At 35.9% G+C, this 16,270-nt stretch overlaps 1 protein-coding gene across 1 annotated transcript; it reads right to left on the reverse strand.

Moving 5' to 3' along the window:
* Positions 1–262: 262 nt before the first annotated feature.
* On the reverse strand, positions 263–2,445 carry LOC107853805 (1-aminocyclopropane-1-carboxylate oxidase 1). The gene is made up of 4 exons (XM_016698789.2): positions 2,202–2,445; positions 1,631–1,857; positions 926–1,259; positions 263–784 (listed from the first exon to the last, which is right to left on the reverse strand). The coding sequence occupies exons 1-4, from the start codon at positions 2,304–2,306 to the stop codon at positions 491–493; spliced, it is 960 nt and encodes a 319-aa protein (XP_016554275.1). The 5' UTR covers positions 2,307–2,445; the 3' UTR covers positions 263–490.
* Positions 2,446–16,270: the final 13,825 nt, after the last annotated feature.

Genomic DNA, 16,270 nt, shown 5'->3' on the forward strand with positions numbered 1-16,270 from the left:
AAAAAAATTCTTTTATGGAACAAAACATTCTTCATAATATAATTATAACAAGTTATAATATTACGATTAGATAATAAATCTAAAGTGAATATAAAATTGATCAAATAAAATAATTAATTTTTTAACACCGCGCGAAGTGCGGTTAATTTCCCTAGTTATTATATAATTAGGCACTCCATAATTAGTAGCAATTGAAAAAGTGATCACAAAGTGAAGAATATAAGGAAGTGAGAAAAACTGAAACGGAAGAATGCAAATAATATATATAAGCTTGCCCTAAAAGGCAACTTTTATTTGGCAATTTATTTTGAGATGCAACCGTTACTCCTATACATGTAGCAAAGCACAGTATTTATGAATATCTTGATTCTACCGTGCAGAAAAAAAGGAAATAATGTGTATACATATGTATATATAGCTATTTGTAAACTAGTAAAATGAATCATTTTATTTTTGAACTCCAATCTTTTCACTTGATCACACTTGGAATTTAAGCACTTGCAATTGGATCAACTTTCAGTTCAGCTTCCATGGCCTTCATGGCTTCGAACCTTGGCTCTTTGGCCTGAAACTTGAGTCCAGCATATAACTTCATGTAATCATCAAACAAGAACTTTGGGTAAACTTGTTTGCTTTCCTCTGCAGCTTTCTCAACCAAAGTTGGCGCGGGATAGATTACTGCATCGCTTCCTGGATTGTAAAATGAGGCTAGTGACATCCTAGTCCCGTCTGTTTGAGCAATCACTCTGTGCATCACACTCTTGTACTTTCCGTTTGTGATCACCTGTTTTTACATTTCATAAATATTACCCTTTTAGTACTTCTTAAGTTATGGTGAAAAAAGAATAGACACGTGATACAAGTCAATTTCCACCTTTTGAAAAAATAACTTCCGTCATATCAAATGCAAATTTTTCCTTTTTACCTCAATTTGGTCGCCAAGGTTGACCACAATGGAGTGGCGCATAGGAGGAACATCAATCCATTGGTCGTCTTTGAGGAGTTGAAGGCCACTCACTTTGTCATCTTGGAAGAGAAGTACTATGCCACCGGCATCTGTGTGAGCACGGAGTCCCTTAATCAAATCGGGTTTGGGGCATGGCGGATAATTGCTCACCTTAGATCCAAAGTTGGGACCTTTTGTCCCATAAAAGGCCTTTTTCAAGTAACCCTTTTCAAGCCCAAGATTTTCACAGAGCAAGTCCAGTAACTCCTCAGCCAACTTCTCCAATCTTTTTGCAAAATCTCTCATGACCTCTCTGCATCATTTGGGGCAACATTGATAAGAAACTTTATTAAGTACATATATCATTGTACTTCTATATCTTTTGTCCAGTCTCAATCCACCATACATGTGAGGAACATGCCAAAATGACATATGAATAGGAAGGGTGTCATCTGTCATGTCTTGTGCATGTTAAGTTAGGTACTTTATAATTAATTGTCCTTCCTAGTCAATGTCAAATATAAGTTTTATGCAACGATGGTATAAAATATTCTTACGCAATCAGTTCACTGATAAAGTAGTTACTAACTTATAAGTAAATGTTATGATAACTAATATAATTAGTTATACTTTTGGTTTATATAACTTAAATTATGTGTCCGTCTACACTCTACATGTATATACCTGTATTCATCATCAAGATCGGGTACATCAGAGATGTTTGAAACAGGAAGATGGCGCAAGAAGAAAGTGCTTTCCCAATCCAAATCAGTAACCTCAGCTTGCACAGCTTCAAGTCCTTTGCTGGCCACCAATTCCTTGAACCTTTGTTCCATGCACTTCTTGTAATGTCCCTTTGTCAATTTTTCAACTGTGTCCATTACTTCATGTGGAATCCCATGGTTCACCAACTGCAATAATGACATAAACAAACAAAATACATCAATGTGCAAGATTTCATACAAACGTAAAAATTACTATTCCCGTGTTTCATTTTATGTCGTTTCAGTTTGACCGGACCCGTAATGTAAGAAAGTAAAAAAGATAGTTAGAATAATGTGGTGTAAAACTAATTAAAGATATGTATGTTAATATACCAAAATGCCATTTAGATCATATGGTCTTAAACATGTATGTTGAAATTAAAGAGTTACAATGCAAAATATAGAAAGTAACATCCATTTTAAAACCGACTAAGTAAGACACATATATTGAAACTGAGAGAGTGAAATATGTTTATGCAAACTTTAGTTACCTCAAAGAAGCCCCAGTTCTCACATGCATCTTTAATCATTCCCATGGTGTTGGCTCTCTCAGCTCCATTGAGCTTTTCTAAGTTGATAATTGGGAAGTTCTCCATCTTATTTTCTTGGTTTAAGTATTGAATAAATAGAATGTGAGTGAATACAAAAGATTAAAGAGATGAATTAATGTTTGATTACTTGATGTATAAGTATGAGGCTTGAAAGGGTATTTATAGGAGAAGAAATCATCAAGAAAGTAGGAATAATAACTATACAATGAGGAAATTTAAATAATTGTTCTGCATGCCCCCACATGTTAATTCCAAGTCTGCAGGAAAAGTCCAAGAGTCCAAGTCTACCTTATGAGCCATAGTTCCTTGTTGAACCATCTTACCCACAAAGGGGATTTTGGGATCAAGAAAAATTGGAAAAGGACCCATCTTGACTAGAATACAAGGCTCCAATTGGTGGTTGCTCATGGGTCATGGCTGCAATAGTGATTAACTTTTTCTGCTTTTATTTCATGTGTTATTTTAAATTTCTTCGGACACTTTGACTATGATGCTACTATATACTTTAGGAAGTTGCCTTGAATTTTACAATAATCTTAAGGCTGCTCATTTCACTAATTACATTTTTTTGGTATGAAATGAAATTTCCGGGAGGTAGCCAGAGGCTTGTCACTAATGGTGGAGTCAATTCAAAATACAAAGAAGTAAATACAAAGTAAAGTTGAGAAATTTGATATCTATTACATATACATAAAAATAATACAATCTTATATACTGTCTAATTTTCTAACGGAAGAAGTGAAATCTTACATTAATAGTAAAACATTTTATGCAGATATGTCTTTCTTAGGACTTAGGCGTAGGCGGATGCATTGCTCTTATTATGTATAGATTCAACCTATTGAACTCAGTATTTTTGAAGTGTACCATATTATATGTAAAAATCAACTAATATTTAACAAATATTAAATTCTGAATTCATAAATTCAAAGGTGTAATGAGCACTAAAAACCCTTAAAATCGAATCTATCAAGTTTAATTTGAAATTCGTATTTGGACTCATATTGTTCTTGATATATACACTTTATTGAAGTCTTCGGCTTTTTAGCTAAAATTGTATGGGGTTAAGGCGGCCATGTGATTTTTGGCAAGGAAACTGAGATTAATCTATGTTGAGTCCCACATCAGTGGGCGACGAGAATTTGAACTCCTTATATGGTCTTGGCCTTTCTGGGAGTTCTTATCTCTTAATTTAGCGTGCTTTTTGCCTTTTCTTTTCTTATTCTATCGACCATATACTTTATATGGCAGTAAGAAAAATGGATCAATAACATCAACATGTACATTGAGAGATTGATTGTCTTTGAGCTCAGGAGTGTTCATATGAGTTCGTTGAGGTGTTTGCATAGGGTTGTGGTCCTCTTTTATATTTTATCAAGAAATCAAATTACTCTTTTTAAGATTGAGTTAGGCACAATATCCATTTCTTTAACATGTTATCAAAGTTAGGCTCATCCCAATTTTATAATAGTACCTGGAAGATGACATACGAGTAATTAGACATTGAAATCATGAGTTTATATTCCTAAGTCACTTCTAATCCTGATGTTAATTATTATTATTATTGACTTGGACATTGTTGAACTTTGAACAGGTCGTGATTGCTGTGTGTTTTTGCTTTGTCATCCATTTGGTTCATCAGCCAAACTTTTCCTAATTAATTGTGAAAGTTCATGATCTACTCCTTCTGTTTCGTTTTAATTAACTCTTATTGACTTGACACATCCCTTAAGAAATTATTTAATAGAGGTTTATTTTACTAAAATAACCCTATTAATTATGCATTGAAAATATGAATTTGAGTAAATACCCTCTGTTTAATCATTTAATGTTGAGGGTAACATTGGAAAAACATAATAAATCCTCTTGATTTCATCAAAAGAACAACTAAATTGAAACCAATACTTTTAGAAAAAGGACCAACTAAAACGAAACGAAGGAAGTAACTAATTTTCCATATAAAAATCAAGCTTATGCACATGCAAGCTCGGGCTAGATGATTATAATAATTATGTTAGTGCAGCTTTGGTTCGGAATAAATTATCTAGGGATTAATTATTTTAGAATTGTTATTTCACCTTCAATGTATGATTAAAATAACACTATTATTTTTAGGATAACTAATATGAGATAAGTTATCTTGCAATTTTTTCTAACCAAACATGAAATTAATAAACTCATCTTAAAATTAATCCGAAATTAATTATTTCTCATCCCTAGTACCAAATAGTAACTAAGATGCCCAATTTGACATTTTATTAATTATTTTTGTTGGGTTTGATTAATTAAGGGGACTTTATCTTTAAGTTCTTCTTTGCTATTCTAGTTATTTAATTAATCACAGCGCAGGACATTCTACACGAAAATGAAAAAATCTGGAAGAAAAAATTTCATTAGAATTTTCTTTATAGAGTAGAAAGAGAAAAAGGGTCAATCATACTTGGTGTTGACACCCAATTTTGACTCACACTTTTTCTTTAATTGTTTTACCAATGTTCCTCGGCCCTAAATAATTTTCAAAATTAAATTAAAAAATAAGATTCGTATTTTTGTTTCTATTTCTACATTTTTTAAAAGAGAAATTTATTTTCTATCATAATATAAAATATTTTTATTAAATATAATTAAATATTTTAACGAATAAAAATATATTTCTTTTGATATTCACATTTACATTCTCTCTAATCTTTTATTTTAGGGCGATATTGCGACCATATGTATATATATATTCTTATTACATAAATATATATTTTATAAGATGTACATATAATTTCTCATATTCTTGTTTTTATATATTATATTTTTATTTTCTACACGCACATATATATGCATGTAGTTTGTTAATATTAAATTGCAAAAAAAAGGAGATATTAAATTGGACACTTTAAGAATTATGTTTGTAATTTATATATGTTAAAACTAAAAAATAATTTTTAGAATATCAGGGAGCATTGATAAATTTAATTTCAGCAGAAAAAGAGCATTCGGACTAGCAATAATCCAATTTCATTTTTATTTCATCTGAGCCCAACTCTCATTTTATAAATTTTCAAACAAAAGTCCGAAAATTAGCCCAAAATTTAGTACAATTTTCATGTTCATTTCACCTTTTTTCAATCTAGCCCGTCACTGCGATTTTAACCCAAATTTTAAAGTTTTCATATATATATATATATATATATAACCGAACGGATAAAAAAGAATCAATTTTGAATCAACTTTTGTCATATATCTATTTATATATACATATATATAAATATTTTTTTATTTATTATTTATTTTAATAAGGTGTTATCTTTTTTTAAAACCGTCCGATCTTTAATAGGACGGATCAAAACAAGTCAAATTTTAGGCGATCAGTGCATTAAATGCACAGCTCCCACGCCTGTTAAAGAACCAGAAAACGCGTTAACCCTTTCCCCAAAAAAAAACAACGTTACATCACCATCTCATATTTCTCAAAACTACAACTATGGCTGACCCCCTCTCCTCCCTCTCCTCTCCACCTATCTCTTCCATTCCTCTAACCAAAAAACCCCAAATCACCGTAGCCTGTGGCCATGGCAGACACGGCTGCCACACTTGCCAGAAAATCTCCCCTTTTTCTGAACGTTCAGCTTGCAAATCTGAAGAAAATAGAAAGAACAGTCCCAAAATGATGCAACAATTTATTTTTTATTTTGAATCCATCATTAATGACCTAGAAGAGCTGAGGTACGAAGGGATTCATCAGAAATTCAAATTTCCTCCTTCCCATTTTTTTATTATGAGATTTCAAATTCGGACTTCAAGTTCGAATTTGTGCCTATAAATATTGATCTTTCGTTTTCATGGAGGTGAGAGTGGAAAAAGAGTGAAAAAAGAGTGGAAAAAGAGCGAAAAAAGGGTGGAAAAAGAGAGAGAACAGAAGCAAAAAAAAAAAAGAGAACAAATTGAGAGGAGAGAAAGGCTTAGGGGGTGAAACTTCAAAACAAGAAAAAAAATTAAAAGAAAAGAGAGAAAGCAGCCTGTTTCGAAAATCTTAGCAAGGTCTAGTATTTCAATAGCTGATTTTCTTTTCAGTTTGGAGTTAAAATTGGTGTTTCGATTTGAGTTCGAAGTCGACGAAATCTTGATGTGAAAACCCCAATTTTGCTACACCGAACAAGGTGCGAACCCCCTTTCTTATTTCACTTTCATTTTTTTTATCTTGTTTGGGTCGGCGAGTATGCTAGTTAACATTTTCCAAATGTGCACATGCATTTAGGTATGAAATGCATCAGCTAGCTAACCCTTCTTAAAATAGTGTTTGAACGTGAATACACATACTATGTTCGGTTGAATCCAAAATAATTTTAATACCTGCCACCTTAAGGTTGATAAAAAATGGGCGAGTTTTTGTTTGTTTTCAAAGGACATTGTCCAGTTTTGAATTGGGAAAGCCCAAGTTTATCTTCACACGTTGAAGTACGCATTATAGCACTAGACATAGCATTCATAGAGATAGACAAACTACTAGTTGCTAAAGTTCTGGTCATGTTAAAATATTTCTTTGTTCCCTGATGCATGCTTTAATTAATAATGTTTCATGTTAGGCTATGTTCTTAAATATTCCCCTGGTAAAATATTTATTGGAAGACGTATGCTTACTTATTTGGAATATCCATCCTTTTATACATTTTTATTGCTTTGCGCACTCGCATGTATCATTTCTTTGTCGACGTACTAATCTTTTACCCTTTTCTTGTGTTACATGTGATCTCGAGAGTTGGGAGTTTCATAACGAAACTCATTTTCCGACCCAAGTATCGGGTCAAACACTACTAGGACCGCAGAACTTTCGGAGTAGCGCAAATTAGAAGTCCAAACTCCTAAATGGCGTCTAGTATCTCTTATCTTCTCTGAATTTGATTTATACTTGTCATGTTGAGTTTTAGAATGATACTAACTCTTGTTATTGAATTTATTTTTAGATAACTTTACTTAGTTATTAAATTTATGTTATCTTGTTATTTGTTGACCCTTTAGAAGTAGTTTTAACATTTCGACTTTCGCAAATAACACGGGGTATATATATAAAAAAAACTCATTACCAATATCTTAAATAAGATTAGAAACCTTCACATTTTTCTTTAAAATATAATAAAAGCTAAATAAATTTTCAGTTTTAACTTAATCAAGAAAGTTATCCAAATTTTAGATTTTTTTCCAAAGAGTCTATTCATCAATTTTAACCTTTTTTTAGTATATAACTCTAATGTTTAAGCTTTATTTTATACTTTTAATGTTTCTTCGAGTTTTCAGATTCTCAAAAGATTAGAAAACTCGAGGTATATACATTCTTACACTACCACGTATAAGGTACATCGTATTGTTTTCACAACAACTATTTTACATCATATCTATTATTACCGTTATTATTTACACCATTACATTTGTAAATTTCAATTATTATTATTATTAATATTATTATTATTATTATTATTATTATTATTATTGTCATACCGAAACTATCATCATTATATTAATTCATTATTATTATCATCATTATTATTATTACTACTATTATTATTATTATTATCACTATTATTTTTACATAGTTTCGACACATCTATAATTCAACATTTATTTTTTACACTCTTGAAAGTACGTTTCACAAATAAACTCTCATGCCATAAGATACTTTATTTACTCCATAAATAATTATAATTAACTATTTAAATACACATATCTTTCCAATTTCTCCTATAGAATCACAAGATTTTAAATTTTATAATACATAAAATTATATTATCATCCTTTTCATACTTAAAATGCATGTATATTTTGCGATAACTGCATTACTTTCTTTATACGTGGTAGCGTCATGTTTGATATACTTTAAATTTTCTTTTGAATAATAAATAATAATAAAAATTTTCTTATCACTGTTTTAAGCAAATAACGAAATAAAAGTTTTCCCTAATATTTTCCTAAACTAAGTGTAAGGACTATCTTTGAATAGGCTCTGAGGGGTGCCTAATACCTTCCCTTCGAGTAATCAAAACCCTTACCCATAACCTCAGAATATTTTTGATAGACTAAAACAAAGTTTTATAATAAAAAATGGTTTTTCCTAATTTTCCTAAAAAGTTAGGTGACGACTCTAAAAAATAAATTTTTAATCCCAAGAATCACGACCCTCCACTATACGTTGTGTGCTGTTTCGATCGATTTGAAAGAGGACACGACAGAATGGCGAATCTGCTGGGATATTTATGAACTTAGGTTTAGCCTTAATATTATTAGTTTAGAATTTTTCATACTTTATTATGCTATTTGATTACCTATCTTGATATCATGCTTTCTGTGAAAGGACGCAAGCCAAATCCGAACTTGTGTTCCTTATTAGTTTGTATAACACTACTTGTCACCGCTTTATCACTTGCATTTTCCTATCGAGTCTTTGGCCGTACACAATTTACATATTGTGGTTCATGTGGGGGGTGTATCTACACTCCCCCAAACCTTCTTTGGATTCCTTAGTTTCAGAGTTGTTGCAATTAGGTTAGTGCACTTTCTCGCAGCTATTCAGTCCCACTCTCAAACATTTAGGAAAAAATCTTACTCTAGAAATAGGTCATGTCGCATAAACCTTAGGCGTGACGGTCCAAGGCATCGTCATCGCAATTAGGAAACCATCCTTTTGTCAAAGGTTACCAACCTATCGACATATTTTTGTATGATGATTGATGTTGACGATATAAACTAAAACACATGATGGATTTGAGATAAACGAATTACTATACCTTCTTCTTTTTCCTGCCAGTTGAATATCAATCAAAATTTGCCAAACATCCAAATGGTCATCTCTGCCCCTGATAGCCTACAGAATTGGTGGAGAAATATTTTTGTGGCACATGGTGCAAAAGTTCGAGAACATTTGGGTGCTCTATTTCCATTAATGAGGGTTCGAGCTAATAAGACCCTCATTACACTATTGACGGAGATCTGGGACCAAACATAGTGACCTTCAGGTTTTTGGACTTCGAGATCACCCCTACCCTGGAGGAAGTCAATAAATTTGTTAAGCTGCCGCTTCAAGGAAAGCTGTCGGTACTCCCGTCACCTGTAAGGAAGGAGGATTTGCTGAGGATTTTGGGATTGGATATATTTTATTCACTAAGGAATGTGGAGGATGGAAAGGTAAAACTAGATTACTTTTTTAGAAGATTCGGCCGCATGGAGAATTATGACGAGCACATGAATGAGTTTGTTTGCACCCGCAGACAATGGGTGCATATGAGACCAAGGGTATTCGTCTTGTCATTTTTGGGAATCACAATTTTCCCAATGAGATGATATTATGTTGACATTAATATTCTGCCGGTGGTAATGAATGTCTTTGCAGATCCATAGAGGCTCACTTTAGTGCACATGATACTTGCAGAGGTATTTCGGTCGTTATCCGCCTGCTCTAGGGGACATGAATTCTTTGGGGGTTGCAATCTACTGTTACAGATGTGGGCGATAGGACACTTCTATCATCGCCTTCCACAGATGGACTATACGATCGATGCACACAGCCAGATCCAAAGTCATGAGGATCGCTTAAGGTATTGGATCGCGCCAACTAGGAGGAGGAGTGGCACGAGTTTTTAACCAATCTTACTGGGGATTCCATCCAATGGAAGTAATCTTGGATGGGGGTATATGCCTTCATCAGAACTAGGCATCTGTACTTTATTGAGCTGATTGGGCTACGTGGTATCCAACCATATACACCTCTGTGGATTCTTTGACAATTTGGCGTCATCCAGGATTTCCCGTTTTGGTCTACCATGGTACTTCATGAAGACAATTATGGTACTTTGATTCCAGCTACATGAGTGGCCAACCTGCAAATGGAGTGGGATTACATGGTTATGTTGAAGATAAAAGAAGAGAAATGGTGCACATCGAAATATTATGCATGGCGCACCACCGTGATTCACTAGCCAGACCGAGCAAAGATGGTTTTTGAGGACTCATAAACCCTTGGTGGGTCCAATAGGTTAAGAGAGAGGTGCTTCCCCGCATGGATCTCACTACACCCATGTATAACCAAATAATCCTAGGTTCTGTTGATTATCTAATTCCATTGATCGGGGAGGATCCTGAAGAAGATCCAGAGGAGGAGGGAGAAGAAGAAAACCCTGAAGAGGACCCAGAGGAAGAACCCAAAGAAGACCCTAAGGAAGACCCAGAATGGATTGAAGAAGACCCTCAGGAAGGCTCAGAGATATGCTCCAATATTTATGATCCCGAAGACGGAGGGGTGATGAATATAGACTTGGCACCTGATCATGACTTAGAGGGATCCCCGGAGTACCATCCAAAATCCTATTTTGATGAGGGAAGAGATGATGATAATGATGCCACCTAGCCTTAGACTTTCTTTCCTATTGTATTTTTTATATTCCCTTAAAAGAGCCACGTGGACCACCCCATTGTAAGTCCTTGCGGCCATCCTTTCACTTTCTTTCAACCTGTCGTTGATCTTTTTTTATGTAACTTTTTGAAACACCATTGTTCAATGAAAGTTGGGATTATTCTCAAATCCAAATGTGTTTAAATAGACCGTTTATCATCAAATTTATTGTAACATAGGCCTACCTCTGGCAAAAAAAGGCTCCATATTAGGACGCATTTGGATGTCGCCAACTTGGCGTATATATATGTTATTTACTTGTTACATTTTCATTATTTCCCAAACTAACATAGTTTCCTTTTTATTTTTTCTTTTCTTTCTTTCTTTTGTTTATTAATCCCCGATAAAAGAAAAAAAAGTTTATTTGTGTCGACTGGAAAACTGACAGAATCCCCATACAACCTTCGATCAAAAGACAAAATGACTAACAGAGACAAGGCCGCGATGATCCTAGTGGATGACACCAAGAGTTCTCAAAGGTCGTCAGATACTCAGAATGATGATCAAATGGTAAATATGGCACAGGAAATTGAGGTCCTAAAAGAAGAACTCCGTCAAATGTGGGATCTAACCAAGCTTACAATACCTAGCTTTCCCGTTCAGTTGCAAGCTCTATGTATTGAATTACCTCCAGGTGTTTTCGCTAACCAAGCAAGTATACCGCCTGCTCAAGCACCGCCTGTTTTCCAACCCACTGTCGGAACAACACCTAGTTATCCATTTCCTACTCATAACTTTACTGTTCCGATCCATCCAGAGATACAGCACATACCCGAGGCATATGTCACTTGTGAGATACTAGTGCTACCTGTATACGCTACCGAAGCTCCTGCCTTCGAAATGTCTATAACTTTTAAGGTTTCATATGAGGCTGACCAGTATGTGGGGTTAGGAAAAGATGTCCAATCAAGTGAAGAAGGGTTGATAGCAGCCCAGGTTGAGAGTCTAAAGAGAGCATTCAGAAACAGGCAAATCACCAAAGGGACTGAAAGTTTGGACCACGACGACTTATGCATTCATCCAGACATCGACATACCAATGGGATACAAACCACCAAAGTTCGATGTGATTGACGGAAAGGGTGACCCGCATGCACACCTAAGGGCTTACTGTGACAAGTTGGTCGGGGAAGGAAGGAACGAGAAGTTGAGAATGAAGCTATTCATTCAGAGTTTGTCGGGAGAAGCTTTGACTTGGTACACCCGACAAGACCCTCGTAAGTGGTGTGACTGGTGGGAAATAGCTGAGAATTTCATGAGTCATTTCAGATTTAACACTGAGATTGCCCTAGATAGGTTCTCACTGGCTAACATATAGAAAAAGTTGTCTGAATTAAAGAATATGCATGGCGTTGAAGGACCGAGGCTGCAAGGATCCAACCTCCACTGCATGAAAGTGAGCTCTCCAAATATTTTATCCGAGCACAAGAGGGTGTTTACTTTGACAAGATGATGTCGATGATGGGCTAAAAGTTTGCAGAATTGGTCAAAATGGGAGATTTCATAAAAGAAGGCATCAAGTCGGGGAAGATCCAATCTATGGTTGTATTGCAAGTTGCGAGTAAAGCTATGCAGACTGGTTCCATTAATGGTAAAAATAAAAAGAGAGAAGATGTCTCAGCCGTCACACCATACTACCGACCTGGAAACTCTTCCCACCATTACCCTAACAACCCCTAATTTATTGCACACGTCCCAGTTTACAATACTCAACCACATTATAATCTACCTCGAGCTCCAGCATACCAAAATCCACCAAGACCATACGCTCATGTCCAAGCTCCATCTCACCAAAATAGACCATCCTATGCACCCAAACCATGTCCAAACTTTGAAGCTGCAAATACCTACACCTACACACTGATTGCAGAACCTTTAGCCTAGTTATTTGAAAGGTTGGGGGTTATCGGTTTATTGCATCCAATCGAGAGAAAGGCCCCTAATCTGACCTCTCAAAACTTTGATGGTAGAAAGCAGTGCGCTTATCACTCAGGACACAACACGAAAGACTGTTACAGCTTGAAGAATCAAATTAAGTCTCTAATAAAAAAGGGTATCATCAAATACACCGCCGCAGCTCCCAATGTGAACAATAACCCCTTGCCAAATTATGGACATCGAGAAGTCAATATGATTACTCTAGAGGAGGAGTATGATTTGAAAAAAACTATTATGACCACATGAAACGCAGAAGAAATCGCCACTGCATCCCCATCACAGCTGTTTATCACAGTTCAGTTGAGGGAGCCTATAACTGTTCAGACCTATCTGTCGAGAGTCGTAGTGACCAATTTAGCCACTGGGAGGATCGACTATGACACTAAGGCAGTCTTGTGGGACTATCGAGCTGAAACTAAGGGAAAAATAATGGACGCTGTTACGGTACAAAGGATGACCAGGTCGGGAAGGTGTTATGCTCTAGAGGAACCAAAGCGTGGAGTTCTCGGGAAAGATCAAAACCTGAGAAGAAATATCATAGATGCTGAAGCTGCAGAATTTTGGAAGAAGATGCAGCCAAAGGACTATTCAGTCGAGGATCAACTCAAGAAGACACCGGCCCATATATTCATCATGTCTTTGCTTATGAGTTCTGAAGCCCATAGAAATGCTTTGATGGAAGTGTTATCTGGGATTAGAATACCAAAGAAGACAACTAGCAAGACTTTGGCCGCAATAATCGGGCGAGTGGTAGAGGCAAATAAGGTCTTTTTCCATAATAATGAGTTACCGTCAGAAGGGGCTGCGCACAACAAAGCGCTCCATATTACGGTCAGATATCATGACAAGATTGTGAACAAGGTCTTGATCGATGGTGGTTCGGGTTGCAATATCTGTCCGTTCTTTACTTTAAAGGATTTGAGTGTGAATATAAAAGATGTAAGGGAGAGTCGGGTTAAGGTTAGAGCCTTTGATGGGTCGCAAAGGAGTATCATCGGGGAAATTTACTTAACACTGTAGATAGGACCAACAGAATTTCCTATCCTATTTTAGGTCATGGATGTGTCATCTAGCTATAACCTGCTGTTGGGGAGGCCATGGGTCCATATGGAAAGAGCCGTTTCTTCCACTATCCATCATTGCGTGAAGTTTGAATGGGGTCATATAGAAGTAACTGTCCATGGAGAACTCAGTCATCCCATTCATTCTATTAATTCAGTTCCAGTCATCGAGGAGTTAGATTGAGCCACTTTTCATACTCTGGAGATCATGTAAGCTGCAAGGATCAATGAGAAGGCAATGCCAGCTGAAGCAAAAATGTCAAATGCTGAAAAGATGGTTGCGTTGAAGATGTTGAAATATGGGTATCAGCCCATGATAGGACTAGGACCCAGACCTGATGGTATAGTCGAGCCAATCTAATTAAAGAAGCAGAAGGGTACTACAGGGCTTGGATATGAGCCCATTTCTGGAGTAGCCTACAATAAAGGATTTGGAATAGCGGTATTTATGCTAGCCTAGGTCCTAATTTCAGAACAAATAGATGGTGAAGATATCACAGAAGGAATAGGAAATTTATTTGTGGCTGTGATCAAAGAAGAATCAGAGATAGATTTCAAAAAGCTCACCATCCGTGATGCCGAGCCTAGAGAAGCCTTACAAAACTGGACCATCAGCCCATCCCTGTTCCGTCAGAAGTCTTGGTAGTGTGGGACTGTTGTTGATTTTTAAAAAAAATTATTATTTTGTTTGCATGACCAATCGAGGCTTAAACCATGACGAAGCTCTTTTTCCACTTGCCTCTTGTCAAAGCCCAACGCTTTTATTAATAAAAGTCCTTATTTTCAAAACTTATTTTCCTATTTTCAATATCTATTTACTTTACTCATTTTTTTACTTTTCAACGAAATGTTAATAAAAATCATCGTTCTACGATTATGACATGTAACGAATTCGTTGATCAAAATGCACGCGATGAACAAGATTACAAAGAGTACGATGAAAGCATGATACCTAAAAACCTACCTTAGGAGATCGAGAAACTTGAGAGTCAGAAAAACCCTAATATGGACGAAACTAAAGTCGTCGATTTGGGTGATGAAGAAACGGCAAAGGAAACATGAGTCAGCATATACTTGGAGGCTGAAAGGAAGCAAGAATTTATAAGTCTGCTCAAGCAATACATTGATGTATTTGCTTGGTATTACGATGACATACCTGGTTTAAGCACCGATATTATCTCGCATCGACTTCCAACCAACCCCGCATATCTACCGGTGAAGCAAAAGACAAGGAAATTTAAGACCTATTTAAGTTTGAGGATCAAGAAGGAGGTGACCAAGTAGATAGAAGCCAACGTCGTGAGGGTCACAACTTATCCCACCTGGGTGGCCAACATCGTGCCCATACCAAAGAAGGACGAGAAGATAAGAATATGTGTAGATTATCGGGATCTCAATAAGGCTAGTCCAAAAGACAATTTCCCTCTCCCAAATATTCACATTCTCATTGATAATTACGCGAAACATGAGTTGCAGTCGTTTGTTGATTTTTTTGCAGGATACAATCAAATTTTGATGGATGAGAATAATGCAGAAAAAATAGCCTTCATCACTCCGTGGGAGTATACTGCTACAGGGTAATGCCATTTAGACTCAAGAATGCCGGTGCAATGTACATGAAGGCTATGATCACTCTTTTCCACGATATGATCCACAAAGAGATTGAGGTGTACGTGGATGATGTCTTCATCAAATCTAAAAAGAGTTTGGACCATTTGGATGATTTACGAAAGTTCTTTGAAAGGCTGCAAAGGTACAACCTAAAGTTGAATCCAGCTAAATACGCCTTTGGAGTTATCGCGAGAAAGTTATTGGGATTCATTGTTAGTAGGAGAGGTATAGAGTTGGAACCATCCAAGATAAGAGCAATCCAAGACTTACCACCTCATAAGACCAAAAAGGACGTAATAAGATTCTTGGGAAGACTCAATTACATTAGTCGGTTCATAGCTCAATCCACAATAATTTGTGAACTAATATTCAAGTTGTTAAAGAAAGATGCCGCCACTAGAGGGACTGAAGAATGCTAGAAGGCTTTTGACAAAATCAAGGAGTATTTGTCTAAACAACCAGTATTGGTTCTGGTAAAAGCCGTTATTGTTATATCTATCCATTATGGATAATGCCTTTGGATGTATGTTAAGGCAGCATGATGATACAGGGAGGAAAGAGCAAGCCATTTACTACCTGAGTAAGAAGTTCACACCGTATGAAGTTAGGTATACATTGTTGGAGAGGACATGTTGCACATTGACCTGGATTGCACAAAAGTTAAGGCACTACCTGTACGCGTATACCACGTACTTAATTTCGAGAATGGATCCACTCAAGTACATCTTTCAGAATCTAATGCCTACTGGAAAATTGGCAAAATGGCAGATTTTGTTGTGTGAGTTTGACATTGTGTACGTGACACAAAAAGCCATCAACGGACAAGCTTTGTCTGATCACCTCGCATAAAATCTAGTGAATTAAGATTACACACCGCTCAATACCTACTTTCCTGATGAAGAGGTATTGTTTGCGGGAGAGGACATCTCAGAACCATATGATGGATGGAGGATATTCTTCGATGGAACAACA

The sequence above is a fragment of the Capsicum annuum genome, chromosome 7, assembly GCF_002878395.1.
Source record: "Capsicum annuum cultivar UCD-10X-F1 chromosome 7, UCD10Xv1.1, whole genome shotgun sequence".
Taxonomy (NCBI): Eukaryota; Viridiplantae; Streptophyta; class Magnoliopsida; order Solanales; family Solanaceae; genus Capsicum; species Capsicum annuum.